The following is an 18,652-nucleotide window of genomic DNA, read 5'->3' as shown; positions in this document are numbered from 1 at the left end:
CGGGCAAGATGAAAAGAATTTCCACTATAATATTTTGTGGTGTACAACTCACTCACTGTGTTTCCAAAGAGAACACACTCTCTTAATACAGGAGAACAAACATCTCACAAATATTATAGAACTAAGCACTCAATGCTTATAAGATGAGAGAAAACTCGAAGAAGGGATGATTTCAGAATGAAAGGGGAGCTCTATTTATAGAGCCTCCTGTCAGTATGAACACGCGTTAAAAACGCGTATTCAAACTTTCCTCGAAATTCAATAAAACTGGCAGCCCACGTTTTTATTCCAGCTGCTTTCTTTGATTTGGTCCCCCCTTCCCACTTGAGTTTCCTGCCGACAATCCATTCTGATATAAAATTTCTACAGCCTTGGGAGTTCGAAAATCTCAGATATACTAATCTGAATTTTTCGAAAAATTCTCTACAAACTCCGGCATTTAATTTTCTAAAGCCTCCAATATCGATTTAAGAACACGAGAAGCTCAAAATTCCAAGTCAAACAAGCTGAAATTCAAAAACCTCCTAAAACACGAATCTGAAATTTTATCTATATCTCTCATGATCCAAATATAGCACCTACGACCAACAATACAACATATCAATCGTAAGAATTCGAATGAACCGAAATACCCAATTTCAAAATTTTGAGTTCAAACGTCGCGAAATTTTCAAATTCATTTCGGATTTCTGTATCTATGTGTTCCATCAAAGGATGTTTGATTGATGTTTTTGTGGCTTAATGCATTCAATATAAAGTTTCTTTTTGCGCAAAAGAAAAATGTATGGCAAGACTTGACCGAAGATGAAAAAAGGGTACAAAATTTCAAGCTATTTTGCATTAGAAATGTCACAGGATGTGTGTAATCAGGGACTAACAGTACACAAACCCCGTACGGGTACAAGAACAAGAATGACGTGATTGGTAGCCCAAGCTCAGAAGTGCCAAGGTCTTAGCTTAAACAAACAAGACCATTGTCGTATGTTTCCATCCACAAGCGTCTAAAACATACAAAATGACGAATCCCGTTCCCCTTAAACATGAAGCTACGAGAAAAGAATCACCTTTACACTGCACAAAACCAACTCTCCATGCTCGATCTCAATGCACGGTTCTGGAAAAATATACAGGCATACTTCCCAAAATGCATGAAACAGGTTATCATTTTCGCACAATTTTTGTTCTGACACCACCTAAGACAACAAAAAAATGATAAGGTTAAGCTTGCACAATCTTATGAAAGCTTGTAAGCAACAAACAGCAATAGTTGAGTCGTAAGATCTGAAACACATAGACAATGGAAGGTCATAATACAAGTGTTCGGTAACCTCAGCCGAATATATAATTAAACTCCATCAGGGATTTTCTTGAAGAAACAAATTTTGCCCTCAAAATTTGGGGGTCCGCCAAGGGGAATACATGATTCCGTCTCCAGGTAAAAATCTAGGTTATACCTTCTACTTCCTCAAATTTTACTTCTTTGACTATTTCCGCAGCTGCATTGTAGCCAAACCTGCAGAATTGAAATTCATTCGCGATTACACAGGACAAAAGGAAGTTCAAGACCTTATAAAATTTCGATGCGACAACAACTGAAAATTTAAATCATGTGGTCAACATGACTAGTTTACAACCAAGCTCAGATGGTGACAAAAAACTAACTGCTTTATCCCCAGTGGCCAATAGTTTGTATGCACATGCGATATTGGAGGATGTTGTCAGAGAAGCAGGACTTACAAGATATCATTCTTCTAATTAGTTAGAAACTAAACATAATACAGACCAAGATGCTGAGCTTTAAATAGGATTCAGTCAGATTTACCTGTTAGACAGAGAAACTTCTAGTTCATAGTCAGATGCACTCTTAGTGGTCTCCACGAAGACGTCAACTATTTCAGTCTTTCGAGTACTAGCCATGAGTAAATCATACTCCGTAGGAATAATAATGGCCAAGAAATTATCACATAGTTCACTTAAGCATAGCTTCTCCACAGCTGCCAGGGCTATTCTTCTTTTAAGAGAGTCAGTATCAGGATCCACAATGTAAATTGCAAAATCAGTAATTATAAGTATACGACGTTTCATCTTTCCTGAGCAAGTGAACTTTAGAACTTTATCCGCAAACAGAACCTTCCGATCACCTGCAGACTCAGAATCATGCCAAACACGTGATGTTCAAGATAGCAACATTGACACCATGATCCAAGCTTTGGAAAATTAGAGACTGATTGTAGAGCCACTTTTTGGCTGGACTGATGCTTGTTTAATATCTGCTCATATACGCAAGAAGATACAGAATCTTTTAAAATAAACAGCGTATTTAGATGGTACGCACATGGTATTTCAGGACTTCCACTTCAATTTTTCTTTTAAGAAATTTGAAAATAAAACTACTGTGGCTATATTTTAAAAGTCACTTAAAAAATTCTACGCAAGAACTACGATTTTCAGAAGCACAGGCACTTGAACAAAAACATTAAAAAAACAGACTTGTGTGTTTGGTTACCAAGAATATAAAACCTTTATAAGAAACATAATGCTGCAACTATTAAAGCCACACTTCTATCTTTTGGACTCCAAGACGAGTGTTTTTACTTTTTAGCATAAAGACTAGGTCAAAGATTAAGCCTCTCTAAAGAATACATGTTTGCCTCCCACTGTATCATATTTCCATTTTTGTAAGAACCCTAATAAGGAAACATCCAATTTTCGATTATTCAAAATCCGTTCCTGACAATTAGGTCAAAAACATTTCAACAGAATCTCTGGGACCAACAAATATTATTCTGAAATTTGTAATCAATAGAACAATATTGCCCAAAAAATCAGAGTCCATGCTAATCAACACAACCCCAGAATGGAACACGAGCGTTGCATATAGCAAGAAATATCAATTAAACTTTAGGTTCGATAAATAGAAAACACCAAACTGAAAATTGGTAATCGTACCTTGTTTCTCGAGTAGTTTCATTAGATAAGGTCTGGATCGAACATTGATATAATCACCTGTACAATCCCGAAGGCGAGAGGATTTCCAGCCGGTCTTGATTCCCACGAGCGGATTTTGATCCTCCGTTAAGCTCCTATTTGAAGGCCGCAACTTCGAGGTGCCGTCATCGACATTATCTAGGGCTTCAGATGCGGGATCGTTGTCGTATCGAGGCAACTGGGCTTGGGTTGAGTCGATTTGAACCCGAAGGTTAGATAGGTAACGTGACATCTGAATAATATTGGTGGTGGAGATGATCGGAGAAGACGATGGAATCTGAAATGTTTATCGCCTCAACTGTGCGCTAGTGAATCAAGATTTACTACTTGCACCTCTGGACATTTGGGGTAAAGAATCATTGGAACAACAGCAAAATCGAACAAGAATCAAGAAAAAGTGACATTAAACGAATTTATGAAATCTGTTACGACCATTGATGAGGTTTGTTTATTGCACATCACTCAGTAATTTTATTATTTATACATTTAAACAATAAATTGTGTATAAATAACTCCAAAAAAACACAATATAAAAAAAAAAAAAAACTAGTCTTCATTTAAAAAAGCTTGTTGGCCCATCCCTTGGACAAGAAATTCCGAAGTGTTCAACAATTACAAGCAAAAATTCTTTTACGGCAGGCAGCATGGACAATATTTCTGGATAAACATAGCTTTTGGGTTCAAAAGAATTCTACAATACAGATGTGATGTCTTCCACTACAGTACTGACGTTATCTGTTCATATGCAAGCCATAAGAGAATGGCGATGACAGTATCCCTGAACAAGCCATTGGCAATTTTGATAATCCAACCATAGCTACCATTCCCATAAGACTTCTTCCCAGCTAAGTCTCTGAATCGAAGGTTCCCTTGATCCGATATGAGTGAGTATATAACGCCGTTGACGTGCCCTTTGCCAATGACACCCACAACTTTCTTACTCTTATTCACTGCTTTGCTCCTTTTTAGGGACCAAGCAAGAAACTGAGAAAAAGATGTGAGAATAATAGGAGGTGAAGATCAGTTCGGGAATTTGGTGAGTGTTTTATTCTAAACAGTGGTGGTCTTTTTTTATGAGTATTTCTATTGATGAATACTTACAGTATCTCGTTCGTATATGAGAGGCGGCAATAATGATGGATACGAAAAGCTTAACATCTCATATAGCTGAAAGCTGCCATCACTAGTGCTAGATTCCTGATGTACAAAGAAACACGTTATAAAATGCTAATCTGAGTGTTCGCAAAGTTGTGCGGGCTTTAAGAAATTCTAGAGTGCTGAACAAAACATGAATAAGTTCTATAGCTGACACCAGAAAATCCCAAGTTATGTTTTTAAATTGTGCCTCGTTGTCATCATTCTCGATTTTTTTTTCGGCACTTTGTTCAAGTGACACCAGGCATGATCCAACAATTATCTGTTAGAGCATGTCATGTGCACCAAGTCAAGTTACCTGTTTCTTGAAATGTCCTAAGAAAGTGCTGAGAAATTAGATACAGCAGAGCAATGACTTCAATTTCCAAATAACTAATAAATTTCAGAAAAACAATTTTACCTCTGTCATCTTGGAGACGTCAGACGATGTTATTCCGCGGATGACAGAGTATACCAAGTTCAATTTCTCATTCCACTTTAGTGAGCTCCATGCCCTCTCAAGCTGAAAATGGCACGATCCCCTCTCGATGTGTTAGCCGTGATGATCAAAGTGAAGCCAGAAACACCGTATATGGATACACAATGAAGTCGAGTAGATCGTGTTGGTCTGCGCTATATGGCTCAAATACTTACAGTTATCTCAATTGGCCGATCTCCCAATACTAATTGAGCACCAATTTCTTCAGAAGCCTTCCGAGCTGCACGGAACTGTAAACACACCTCATAGACCTTCTTAGAGGTAACTTGATGAAATAAGTCTTTGAATTCTATCATTGAAAATTTTCCAATCATTTACCTCATCTCCGAAAGGACGATTGATATCTGAAGATACTTTCGAAGAGAAGGCCGCCAAGAGCAGGCGTAATGCTAAAGCAGTTTGACCTCCTATAACATTGAAGAAATGGAGTAAATTTCCAAATGGAGAAATTCTCTGATGTACAAATAACAATGGTGTAAGGACAAACCCAAGTTAATGCTTCGGCCAACAGCACCAAAAAAGCCAGTTCCACTTAGAGAGAACATGCTTGATTTTAGCTGCTGATTTAGCTCACCGTTCTCAGTAGTGTACATGATCCCAGCCCTGAGGAAAACCTCTGATACACTTTAGGTTAAGCCGTACATGGATGATCAAACTGTTTCTGTAAAAGTTAAGCTTCTAAATAGTACATGCGGTAGAATATAAAGGCCTATTCAAAGATAAATTACACGTTAACTGTATATTACACAAAGTGTATGTCCCAATTAAACTCTTGTTGGTCCTCTACACATTTTGGACAATTATATAAACATAGAATGTATTACAGACCAATGAAGCTGGAGTTGCAACTGTTGACACCTCAGAACCACTTGACGATAAGCTAATCACAACCAAAAATATGTTGTCTAAAAGATATATCACAGTCTTGCTACTTTATTTTGTTAGTTTCACAATAAATTAGGTATCTAAATGTGGATTGATTCAAGGTATAAGGATTTTCATACATCTCAATTCATTCGGCAGTTAATGATTTAACTTTTAATTATCTACATAATTAGTTAGTTATAAACAAGGATGCAAACTCTAAACTGCTTCATCAACATAACATAAATACTAAATCAAACTTAAGGTTCTATTTTTTTTTTATCATATTAGAGAACCGAAGTGCCAAATTGATGCAGCAAGCAGAAAGGTACTCAGCAGGTAAAGGGGCAGAGCAGACAGAGCCACGATAGCAATCCCCCCGTCAAACAAGCAGCGATATTTAACGAGATTTCAAGTTTTCAACCAAAATCCTCGCCAATTCCAAACAAAGTAACAATACTCGCCTGCTTCTACAAAGCTCGACAACAACATTATCAGGCCTAACAGCTCGAATAACCCTGTCAACATCGGAGACAGATTCTTGGGAAGTATGCGTGGTTCCGATGAGCCAAATGGAATCTGGTTCGACGAAGCCACTTCTCCACGATGGAACTGGCCCGTACTCAGTTTTATTAATCATGACCAAGGCCCCATTATGAGCCAAATCAAGTAATTCCGGGTGGATTTCAGCTATTACGGCAGTGGAAAGACCCAAAATTTCGTTCCTGAAGTCGAAATCTGGAGGTGGGGGTGGGATGATAGAGGCTTTACAAGTAAGAATTGTGATGGGCTTGAATCTATGAAGCTTTCGAAAATGGGATTTCATGGAGAACTGGGCATGGATTGAAAATGGAAAAGAAGAAACTTTCATGCTCATGTAGTGTGTGATTGACATTCCTTTTGCCCGGGAGTGTAATATCTGTCATGTCATTTCTCTTATTTCTTTTTTTCTTTTCTAAAAGGGTATTTTTCTTTTGCGACAGTCTCACGAATTTTTATAGACGATTCAATCTTATCGATATTCACAATAAAAAGTAATATTCCTAACATAAAAAACAATACTTTTCATAGATGACCCAAATAAAAGATCCGTCTCACAAAATACGGCTCGTGAGACCGTCTCACATAAATTTTTGTCTTTCTGAAAAATCAGCTATGAAATTTATCAAAATTTAAATTTCCCGATGATAAATTTGAGTAACTTAGACATGAAATAAGATTTGATGCTAACAAAATAGCATATATGGGATCGTTTCAATTTTACGAAATATTACTCTCATTCGAAATAACTAATGAAAAAAATATTATTTTTTATGATAAAAAAATTAACGAATATAGACATATAAAACAATATGAATATATGATATTAGACAAGAAGATTGTAAACTAGGTTGGATCATATTTGTCAAGTGTAAATGTAAAATGCATATACTTTCTTAATCTTGAAAAAGGATTATTTGAATCAGTCCGAATTATTTGAGTGGTCCAGTCCGGCCCGGTCCGGTCTCTATATATATTGTGAACAGAATGAATTCCACTGGTCCTACCCAAAGTTTTAACTGTCACGTGGCCCACGCGTTTCTACTCGAAAATACCGGGTCAGTTGAACCCGTAAAATCCGTGTGACGTCACATCGAAAGCTATCTTTTTTAAAAAAGCTCGCGTTTGTTTATGTCATCGTGTTTGTACCTGTGATTCACACATAACATAGTTTTTTATTTTTAAGAAAATATATTTAATCAACTTGAAAAACAAATAAAAGAACATTTTATACTGATATTCTTTTCAATTTTTTAAAAACTCGCCGAATAAAATATATATATATATATATATATATATATATATATATATATATATATAAAAGCAGAGTTTTTGCCAAAAATAGTAATTTCTCGCCAAAATGTCATTTCTAAAAAAGGAAAGATTTATTACTGCAATAAATGATCACTTCAATTATTGTTTGCATTGATTATATCAATTTATTTAATTCAATTTTGAATTTAATTAAATTTTATATTAATTCAAATGTAATTTATGTATTATATGTTTTTTTTTATTTTTTTACTCAAATTAAAACTAAACTCTATTGAAAACATAAATTATATTAAAAATTCTGCTATGATTATATCAATCAATTTAATTAAAAACTGTATAAATAAATTTAAAATATAATGATTGCAATGTTCAGTATCACTCATGAGATAAATCATTCAAAAATAATTTTTTTCTATTTTAAGTAATTCCTGATCAAATTACTTATTAAAAAAGAAATACAATATTTAATTATTTTATTTAATTTTTCTAAAAATAAAATTGGTTGAGTGTTAAAAATTATAACTACAATAAGGTTTTCCAATGAATATTAATTTACTATTTAATCATCATAATTTTTTTTTATCTCAAATACATATTATTTATATATCTATATATATCTATATATATATATATATATATATATATATATATATATATATATATATATATATAATCTGAGTTGTTACTAAATTTAGTAATTTCTCGCCAATGACATTCTAAAAAAGAAATATAAGTAAAAATATAATTTAATATTTAGATGATATATCGATAGATTTCTAAAAATATCCAAAATCTAAGCATTAACCAACCAACAGTTTACCGTACATAAATAAATAAATAAAAACAACGACTAATCGAAATAATTAACATGTTTGTCATTCATTTATGCTAGTTTGTCAAATCAATCTTTTGTTTTTGTTAAGTTACAAGTACATCATTTAAGTCCTATTTAATTTTTCACTCATTTAATTCATTTCCCATCTTGCTTTCTTCTCCTAACATTAATTTTTCATTAGATTGTTTCACTATAATATAAGATTTATCTCGAGAGCTAGATAATCTCATTGAAAATGCTAATTAGTTTTTATTATAATATTTTTATTTTTATGGGTTTATTATTATTATTATTATTATTATTATTATTATTATTATTATCATTATTATTTCAATTATTTTTTATGAGGGCTAAGTGGAAAAAAAGACAGCATGTTGAACCCACAAATACATACATAATGGCTAATGCTTTACTTTCTTCCACTAAGTTGTAGTAGTATAGGACTGCGATGGAGAACAAGTAAAAAAAATAAATTAGGATTTTAAAATTTGAAAGCCTCAATGAAACACAAAAATTATCTTGAGATAATCTCATAGGTCAATTTTGTGATCTATCTGGATCATCCACGAAAAAGTATATATTTTTTGACAAAATATTACTTTTTATTGTAAATATGAACATGATTGACCCGTCTCACGAATAAATACTTCTGAAACTGTTTCACTAGAGATTTACTCATATCGAAAACTATTTTAATAAATAAGATTATTTTTTAAAATATGATTTTGAAATGAGCTAACATTACTCTAATTGTCAATGCTATTTTATTTTCTACATGGATGTAATAAGCGAAAGTTTGAAAAAGAACTTATCAAAACATATTATTTGATCCATGATTCTTTTTTAAATTTTTTTGGCAAAATGATCTATAAGAAACACCAAGATTAAACAAAGAGTTAAAATCGACGAATGTTAAATTTATGATCAAACAAAAATCATTTAGTTAAATAATATCCATGTGTAACAATTTTCATGTAAAATTTGTTGTCTTTATTTGGATCGAAAATGGTAGGCGGATAATATCGAGGGGAAAAAAATGGCAAAGACATACGATGATGTCACATTAATACCCTCAGGTACAATCACACGAGAACCACGCGTTTCCGTGTGAAGCTTCGGGCAGTTACTTTAACTGTCAACCGTGTAATCAAACGAGCATTAATGTACGGAATTGCATGACGTCATTCCCAAACCTGGTCTTTGTGATCTGTCCAGTCCAGTTGTTGGAATGGCGGCTGTCACGTAAGTTCCGAAGTATTGATGAGTGTGTGTCATATAAATTAAGAAAATTATTCGAAGAATAAATCTAACAATTTTTTTTTTTTTTATCATTTATTCAATTAATGTTTTAGTAAATAAATGAACATATTAATAATTATAAATAATAAATAAATAAGAGTTTATCCGTAAAAAGTTTGAATAAATAATATAAATAATAAAACTGAACTATATATATATATATATATATATATATATATATAGTTTTGATATCCTGCACACCTATCGTGCACACCTATGTGAGCACCGATGAGGTGTCACTCACTTATTGGATGCACAATTTTTCTATATTTCATCACATCCAATGGGTGAGTGACACCTCATCGGTGCTCAAATAGGTGTGCACGATAAGTGTGCATGATATCAAAACTATATATATATATATATATATGAGAAAAACAGATTTGGATCATTGACTGTGTTGAAAACACAACACTTCTTATACGAGATGATCACATGATCATCTCGTTTAATCCGACAACTTTTTAAATTTATCTCATATGGTGTGATGTCACATGATCATCTCGTATAAAAAATACACAACACCAAATGATGTCTTTTCAACGCAGTAGAGAATCCAAAACACAGATGAAATCGAACATAAATATATGTAACAGAGGGAGTTTAATTTAATTTAAGTGTTAATATACTAGAAGAGGAATTTTCTATATTTGAATAGAGAAATAATTATAATTAATATTTTTTAGAAATAGTAGTATTACTAGAAAAGGAACTTTCTATCTTTGGTTCCTATTGACTGAACCGGAAGTGTTGGAAAAAGAAGTAGTTCCACTGTTTTCAGTCCACGAATTGGTCAATCTGGCAAGTCGCTGTATCACCATATAGACACGTGTTGGACACTTGTAATTCGGTCCAGTCGCCAACTTGGCACCTATTAATTTCCCATATCTTCAATCATATAAAAGCCTCCCCCAGCCTGGCGCCTTACCAACATAACCGTGTGCTAAAATCGCGTCACGAAAGAAAGATCTATCTGCAGTGATCCATGAATTATACATATATATCCCTTTTAATTAAAGCTAAATGCAAAGTCACTAAGGAGAAATCTCACTTCTCGACTTTTACACTACTGAAAAACAACTTTCTTGGAACTTTATATGCGACTGTTTGTTCCGATAATGCAGGTTTTCAGTGGTTGTTACTCAGACCCTTTTCCTAGTGCTCAAGATTCCTGGGCATCATCTTCAGTAACGTCTGCTGATGAAGTGATTTCTGATCATCTCAGCAGTAAAGCTCATTTTTCTGATGAAGATCAACTGATTCTAGCTTGCAACACACCGAAAAAGAGGGCCGGGAGGAAGAAATTTCGGGAGACGAGACACCCGGTGTACAGGGGTGTGAGGAGGCGGAATTCTGGAAAGTGGGTCTGCGAGGTGCGGGAGCCTAACAAGAAGTCCAGAATTTGGCTCGGGACATTCCCCACGGCGGAGATGGCAGCACGTGCCCATGATGTGGCGGCCATTGCGCTTCGCGGGAAGTTAGCTTGTTTGAACTTTGCGGACTCTGCGTCCAAGTTGCCCGTCCCTGCTACCTCGGATGCAAAGGATATCCAAAAGGCTGCAATGGAAGCGGCCGAGGCTTTCAGGCCACGGTTACAGGAGAGGGAGGAAGAGGATGCCACAACTGAGATTTCCACAGCGCCGGAAAATGTCTTCTTTATGGACGAGGAAGCGGTATTTGGGATGCCCGGATTGCTAGCCAACATGGCTGAGGGGTTGATGCTACCTCCGCCTCGATTCGCTGAGGACATGGAGACGGGTGCTGACATGGCATTATGGAGCTATCCCATTTAGCACACGTTCATTTCCAGGTGCTCGATGTAGGAGTGTTTCTGAACCGTACGGCCACCCAATGGTTGTTTGTATGCTATGGTGTGTGGATGTAATTAATTATATATCATTGAATCATGTAAATTTTATGTGGATCCATCAAATATCACGTGGGTCTCATATCTATTCACATGATGAAAATGACAAAATAATCCTTAAATAATTTTGATGCCATGTACGTGAATCGATCGGAGTGACTTTGAAGTGTGCTTTGTGAGATTCACGAGAAAATACTTCTTCAGATGTAAAATAGGAAAACCAAGTTTTTAGTCATCTGCTTTGGCTTTTGATGATGAGTGTGGGAAGGTAAGCAAATTCTTCTTGCAATCAAATCTCCAAACACCTGAACTGCACGTACTTCGCAGTACTATTTGATGAACTATAACAAAGTGAGATTTCACATACCGCAAATAGCTCCCACAGAGTTGATCGAAGAAGCCCGAAAGAGCGTCCGACAAAAGGATAACGCCACGCGATACTTGTATGTATAAGTGAGACTATGATATTTTTTACATGGATATTTACTAAAATCTTGGAAAAATAAATGTTTTTTTATTTATATTTGTAAGCATTTAAAAGCCCATTTAATACAAAAAAAAAAACTACTTCGGCATTGAAAAGTGAGAGAATCACGTTTTTTTAAAAAAGATTGCAAATAAATTATTAAATTTTTTCATTAATTTAGCTAACAAGTCTAATAATACAAGAGGGTTTTAACCTATTAATTTTTGGAGTAGATTTAGCTCTATATGTTTAAAAATATATAAGGGATAACTCATAATTATGTACTTATAGTTTTCTTCTATTCTCAATTTTATCCTTCAAGTTTTGTTTGATACCCTCAAATTTTAAATTGTGTCTTGATTATGCCTCAATTGTTAGTTTAATGTTAATAATTGGGGGCTAATGCATATGAAAGCTATGTGACTTCATTCTTTTCTACAAAATTGAGCAACCAGGATCCATGATCCCCGATCACATCTCACTCTATCTGCATCTCCAAATCCTAGTTTAAGCCTTTAATTTTGAGTTTTTTTTTCCATCAAACCTCCGTTAGAGATATAAAAAATTCACACTTTCTCCTGTTAAAATTAAATAGATGTATCAGACCGTAACTTTTATTAAAAGTTGCACGAACACTCGCTGCCCGGCTAGAAATATGGCGAGTCGAAGTATTTTAATGATTTTTATAGACCAGTTATCAAAATGACTAGCATGAAAAACACTTGGAAATAAAATTCCATTTGCAGCAAGTCATATTTCATGTCGGATGCTGCAAGATCGAGCTGGATGACACAAATACAACAACCGACGACATCTCGTTAATATAGATAACGGAAAATTAATGAGTCGTGACTTTTTAGATATAATAAAAAAAAAAGTATCATAATTTAATCAACGCTAAAAGTTAACAATGGCAACAAACAAAATTCGCATTTTTAAAAAAATGGCAAATGGCGAGGGACGTTCAGACAAAGTGGATAGAAAGAATAATCACCATCTTCTTCCCAAAAAATTACGAACACAGAGGTACAGCCATCAACGAAACACAAATCCTACTTTTTTACGCTAAATCCTCGAAAAGTCAAAAAATCGCTTTCAACATAAATGGCGGCTGCAAAAGCTCCGCCCCTCTTTCCTTCTTTCAGCCTGTCCAACCCGAAACACTACAACAGCCACAGAACACGGAAAATTAAGCTTAATCTCACTAATAATCTCAACTCTCAGAAGATTTCTCACCTGCCCTCTTTGTTCTATTTGCAAAATGTTGAGGCAAGATCAAGAAAATCTTCCATACTCCTCAACCACGCGTATGTTTCGGGCCCCGCCTCTATCGTGTCGGAAGATGACCCCAAAATCGATGATTCGGTAGGGGATGAGATCCTCGAGCTCCAATCCGTTGATTTGATAAGCTGGGGTATGTTGTGGAATCTGGTTTCTAGGCATAAATCGAGAGTCTTGTTTTCGATTCTTTCACTTTTGGGCTGCACCGCTTCTACTCTTGCAATGCCCATTTATTCAGGTATGTTGCAGTTATGAACTTACTGGTGTAAAAGGCGAATCTTGATTTCTCAGGGATTAGGGACTGTTGCACACCGAACATTTATTGACGTTTATGCTCTATTTTAGGGAGATTTTTTGAAGTACTAATAGGAGCAAGACCAGATCCCCTCTGGCAGGTGTTGAGTAAAGTGGGAATTCTATACGTAGTGGAGCCGATTTTTACTATCATTTTTGTGATAAATATGAATGCCATGTGGGAGAAGGTTATGTCAAGCTTAAGAGCACAAATATTTAAAAATGTCTTGATTCAAAAGGTAAATTTTTTTGTTGTATATCATTATTTGGCTATAGCTCCTTGAAAGCATATCTTGTTTATTTGCGTTATTTAAATATGATTATTTTTCCAATGAAGATGGAAATTGATATTCCCACAATCACTCCTGTTTGCAGTAATTTTAAATGATCTAGTGTGTTGAGCGACGCTGTTTACAAAATAATGGATCAATTACTGAAACTTGTTATGTCCACGCAGTTTCAAATTTCTAATTAACTTCTAAAGGATTTTGAGCTCTTAGAGAAGGATATGTTTTTAAAGCATTTCGTTTAATATTTTCTGTAAATTCTCTAGTTTCGTTTAATCTGATATGCTGGTGTCAAATTTCTGATATGTATTTCAATTTGCTTTGCAGGTGGAGTTTTTCGATAGATACAAGGTATACATCTTAAATTTCTTAGAGCTTGTCTATTTATTTTTTTTTTTGGCTTCAAGGTCAACATTGTATGGTAATACGTAGTATGCCTGCTATGTACACTATATGCTTCTTATATCTACAGAAGGAAACATTAATTTGTTTATATAATTGGGAGGTTTGCTTATTATTTTATCTATGTTGTGGTTTTAATAAATTTCTAAGAGAATCCAAGCTATCATATATTTTATAGATTTAGATTTAGATAATGATCATTAATTGCGAAGTTTCATTAGACTAGTGTACGTATTTGTTCAAAAAAAAAAAGAATGGTGTACGTATTTGTACACACTAAGAATAATGAAAATTGAACTGACAAATCTAACTTAATTCCTACACACAAGGTACAGCTGGAAGCAGTTAAATTTGAATTTAAAAATATTCAAACTGTAGATTTTTGTAACAAGAATCTGAGATTGGTGTTTGATTGTTAATATTTACCCTCTGTTGGTTTAAAAGATAGTTGGAGTTAGTATTGATCAGTAAATATGGAATAATGTGGTGTTGAGCATTATTCTTGGTGTTTAATTGATCTAGTGTAATAGATGCTTAAATAAAGAAAGAACCCATGAGTAAATTTGATTACTGATTGGTATATATCCTTTGCCGTTATTTCACTAGTGGGTGTATTTATTGTCCTTTCCAATTTGCCATTCTATTTTATTTATCAAATGCTTTTGCGTTTTATAAACTGAACTTGGCGCACATCTTGTAGGTTGGCGAACTAACTGCTTTATTGACATCTGATTTGGGTTCTCTGAAAGGCATTGTTAGTGATAATATATCAAGAGATCGTGGTTTCAGAGCTATTTCTGAGGCAAGCAACTGTACACCTAAGTAAAAGTGAGCTTTATATCAAGCCTGATGTTTTGTCTCCCAGTACTTTTCCCGGACATGCCCAGATTTAGTTTGAATATTTACTAAGTTTTGTAACTTCATTTCCATACGTTATGCTGTTAGTGACGATATTTGTAAATTTAAGAAATGTTTTCCTTGTTCAATTCATAATATACTCAGTAGCCTAATACTTTCAATTGAACTTCTTTTAGCTCGTGCTTTTGTTGTCTTGGTGACCCATGAACTGTGTACTTTATCATCTTCCTGGCAGGTTATCGGAACACTGTGTTTACTTTTTGCTCTTTCCATTCAACTGGCTCCAATTTTGGGTGTACTCATGTTCACAGTGTCTCTTTTGGTCGGTAAGTTTTCTATGAGGTACAGTAGTTGTTCTCCGATAATATATCCACTTATAGAAGATATATTAGGAAATGTAACAAAGGATCTAGAAGGACTGAGTAGCAGTGCCGTATTATCCTTTCGCCAAGAATTTTTTCTTTTATTACGTTCATTGTTTTATTCATTCATCATTTTCTTGGGATACTAAAGTAACATGAATGTTATATCTAGCTGTGTACAAGAGAACAACTGTGAATGTATTCAAAGCTCATGGATCGGCCCAAGCTTCTATGGCTGACTGTCTGACAGAAACATTTGCTGCCATACGCACAGTAACCTCTTGATATATGTTTTAATTTTAATATTTCTACTGTCATATTTCTGGAAGTCATCTCTTAAATTTGTAGTTTGTTTGTAATGACATCCATTGTCGCAGGTAAGATCGTTTGGAGGAGAAAAACGACAAATGTCAATTTTCGGTCACCAGGTAGGATTCAATTTTGAGTTATCCATACTTAAAAGGCCTGATGGTTTTACTGATATTGCTATCGTGAAATTGGATTTGTCAGATTCTTAACTACGAGGATAGTGGCATGAAGCTCGGAAAATTTAAGTCCATCAACGAATCCCTAACTAGGATTGCTGTGTATATTTCTTTGATGGCCTTGTATTCTCTTGGAGGAGGCAAAGTAAAAGCTGTAAGCTGTTTGAGACTTTTCCACCATGGTTCCTATGTGAATTCACTGTCGTCCTCTCTTGAAGCCGAGTCTTTTGGTTCTTTTTTTTTTTTTTTTTCTTTTACTTGTACCATCTCCTTTGAGGCTTGTTGTATAGGAAATCCTCTCCATCTTACAATGGTTACATCGTGTTTGGTGCAGGGTAAACTTCCGGTGGGAACAATGGTGTCTTTTATTGGATACACTTTCACGTTAACATTTGCTGTGAGTGCTCTTTTGTCACGGTAATCATCCTTTATTTCATCACAAGAAAATAAGTCGTTTTTTAGGTTCAAGGAGTGGTGAACACATTTGGAGATCTTCGAGGAGCCTTCGCTGCTGTTGAAAGAATCAATACTGTTTTATCTGGTACTGAAATCGATGAAGCACTTGCTTACGCTTTAGAGAAAGATTTAAAGAGAAGGAGGATAAGTGACAAAAATCTTGAAGCTCTTTTTGTCAACGATTCAAATGCAAAAATGCTAACGAGGGGTGAGCGGTACATGTCTTCCTTAAAATCAACTGGCAATATGAGAGCACTTGCACAGTCTGGTGATATTTTCCTTGAAGGTATACACTACAAGTTAATCATCAATGTGATTCATGTTGGTGTTGTTGTGATGGCACTGAGAATTAGACACATTCAATTTTGTAAAGTGCACTCCATTTTTGATTTTTTACTTGATTTGTTTCACAGATGTTTATTTCTCGTATCCTCTGAGGCCAGATGTTCAAATCCTGCAAGGTTTTGATTTAACTTTAAAACGTGGAACTGTCACCGCTTTAGTTGGACCAAGTGGTGCTGGCAAAAGTACAGTGGTGCAGCTATTGGCCCGCTTTTATGAGGTTAATATCACTGATGCTCATTAAATAAAATTCCATATTCCTCACGAAGAAGTAGCTAGAGTCTAGACCTTTTGACTTTGCAGCCAACGAAAGGTCGTATAACAGTTGCCGGAGAGGATCTACGTTCATTTGATAAGAGTGAATGGGCTCGTGTGGTTTCCATTGTGAATCAAGTATCTCTCTATATCTTTTCTTATTATAGATTCTTTTAAGTTTCTCCTTGAAGCGACACCTATGTAATCACCATTCAAGTTCGTAACACAGTACTAAACAAACTGGCACAGGAACCTGTCCTATTCTCTGTTTCTGTTGGAGAAAACATTGCGTATGGGCTCCCGGATGAATATGTTTCCAAAGATGATATTATAAAGGCTGCTAAAGCAGCAAATGCTCATGAATTTATAATATCATTACCACAGGTGATTCTTGTATTCTGTAGAATCAAATTCACGATTTCTTTTCACTGCATACATCAAGTTTTTGCCAATTGTTATTTGTTAGGGTTACAACACACTAGTTGGTGAGCGTGGGGGGCTTTTAAGTGGAGGACAGAGGCAGGTAATTAAAGGTTAATTCAGTCGATCTCCGTGTAACAATTAACACCAACACTTTTCTCATATACCCCCTCCACAGAGAGTTGCCATTGCAAGAGCTTTGCTCAAGAATGCTCCAATCTTGATTCTTGATGAGGTATACCTCTTTGTTCATCTATGAAATTTTTGGGAGTTTTTTATGTGCTCAGACGTTTTGCGTTGCTACAGCGAGAAATCTCAAGGTGTAGAACTATTCAAGATTGCATGATTTAGACAATTTTGACATATTCTTGCACAGGCGACAAGTGCTTTGGATACTGTGAGCGAACGCCTGGTTCAGAATGCTTTGAATCGTCTCATGAAAGGTAGAACAACAATGGTGATAGCTCACAGATTGAGCACGGTTCAGAATGCCGATCAAATTGCTTTCTGCTCAGACGGGAAGATTTCTGAACTGGGTACACACGTTGAGTTGTTGGAAAAGAAGGGTGAATATGCTTCTCTTGTTTGCACCCAAAGGCTTGCATTTGAATGACAATTCTCCATTTGCTATACTTTCTTGTTTTGTTGTTACGAGAATACGAATGGATCCCTTCGATCCAATTGTCGAAAACACTGACCATTGATGTATTGAGTCAATCCTTGTTCTTGATCGAAGTTTGTTTGAAACATACACGAGGTATGTGTTTTTTTAGGTATTTCGAATCCAACGTTTTCAAGTCAATACCCTATGTATCATTTGAAATTCATTCGGACGAACAAATAAAAGTGAATAAAAATATTAAAAATTATTATCAGTGAATTTTTTTCATCGTCATTTAATTAAATATGAAAGTTTTAGAATCGATCCAAATGTTTCATTTTGTTGGATGAAATATTAAAAAAAAACAGACCCAATCGAACTCATATTGATTTCGCATTAAAGATGCTGTGAATATTTATATTTTATTGTTATAATAATTTATTTTTTTAAGAAAAAAAATTTGAATTTTATATGGATGCTTTCTCGCTTAAACAACAATAATTTAAAAATAATAATTAGTTATGTAAGTGTTGGCAAAGAACAAAATTATTCCATTGATTTGGTAAATTTAAAGCATTAAATAAAAATGAAAATAGAATATTATAACAATTGTCAAATTGCAGCCTCACATATTATTCCTCCATCGGTTGTGCTTTCATTTCACAGTTATCGTATTTCTATGGATTACGGTCAACTTAATATATATAATATTTTATATATATATATATATATTATTAATGAATATCCGGTGAGCATAACACATCAATCAATTTTTTTTAAAAAAAAAAATTGTGTGAGACGGTATCTAGAGTCATATTTTGTGAGACAGATATCTTATTTGA

At 34.6% G+C, this 18,652-nt stretch overlaps 4 protein-coding genes across 4 annotated transcripts; 2 read left to right on the top strand and 2 right to left on the bottom strand.

Moving 5' to 3' along the window:
- Positions 1 to 780: 780 nt before the first annotated feature.
- On the bottom strand, positions 781 to 3,851 carry LOC140819019 (uncharacterized). Its single transcript, XM_073179013.1, has 5 exons — positions 3,719 to 3,851; positions 2,950 to 3,286; positions 1,823 to 2,141; positions 1,455 to 1,513; positions 781 to 1,193 (listed from the first exon to the last, which is right to left on the bottom strand). Exons 2-5 carry the CDS (start codon positions 3,218 to 3,220, stop codon positions 1,162 to 1,164), a joined length of 681 nt encoding a protein of 226 aa, XP_073035114.1. The 5' UTR covers positions 3,221 to 3,286; positions 3,719 to 3,851; the 3' UTR covers positions 781 to 1,161.
- On the bottom strand, positions 3,636 to 6,414 carry LOC140818977 (uncharacterized). The gene is made up of 7 exons (XM_073178953.1): positions 5,950 to 6,414; positions 5,109 to 5,224; positions 4,940 to 5,028; positions 4,777 to 4,851; positions 4,544 to 4,645; positions 4,090 to 4,185; positions 3,636 to 3,972 (listed from the first exon to the last, which is right to left on the bottom strand). Exons 1-7 carry the CDS (start codon positions 6,378 to 6,380, stop codon positions 3,706 to 3,708), a joined length of 1,176 nt encoding a protein of 391 aa, XP_073035054.1. The 5' UTR covers positions 6,381 to 6,414; the 3' UTR covers positions 3,636 to 3,705.
- Positions 6,415 to 10,415: 4,001 nt separating this feature from the next.
- Positions 10,416 to 11,532, top strand: LOC140818968 (dehydration-responsive element-binding protein 1A-like). Its single transcript, XM_073178942.1, has one exon. It carries the CDS (start codon positions 10,532 to 10,534, stop codon positions 11,225 to 11,227), a length of 696 nt encoding a protein of 231 aa, XP_073035043.1. The 5' UTR covers positions 10,416 to 10,531; the 3' UTR covers positions 11,228 to 11,532.
- Positions 11,533 to 12,707: 1,175 nt separating this feature from the next.
- LOC140818960 (ABC transporter B family member 28-like) lies at positions 12,708 to 17,958 on the top strand. The gene is made up of 16 exons (XM_073178930.1): positions 12,708 to 13,286; positions 13,394 to 13,581; positions 13,957 to 13,980; positions 14,732 to 14,833; positions 15,125 to 15,215; positions 15,424 to 15,524; positions 15,629 to 15,679; positions 15,762 to 15,890; positions 16,071 to 16,133; positions 16,199 to 16,478; positions 16,606 to 16,754; positions 16,838 to 16,927; positions 17,039 to 17,173; positions 17,256 to 17,312; positions 17,388 to 17,444; positions 17,586 to 17,958. The coding sequence occupies exons 1-16, from the start codon at positions 12,872 to 12,874 to the stop codon at positions 17,820 to 17,822; spliced, it is 2,169 nt and encodes a 722-aa protein (XP_073035031.1). The 5' UTR covers positions 12,708 to 12,871; the 3' UTR covers positions 17,823 to 17,958.
- The last annotated feature ends 694 nt before the right edge of the window (positions 17,959 to 18,652 follow it).

Source organism: Primulina eburnea, chromosome 2 (genome assembly GCF_022965805.1).
Source record: "Primulina eburnea isolate SZY01 chromosome 2, ASM2296580v1, whole genome shotgun sequence".
NCBI classification, from domain to species: domain Eukaryota; kingdom Viridiplantae; phylum Streptophyta; class Magnoliopsida; order Lamiales; family Gesneriaceae; genus Primulina; species Primulina eburnea.
Note: the sequence above shows the minus strand (reverse complement) of the source record. Positions and strands in the feature narration are given on the sequence as shown.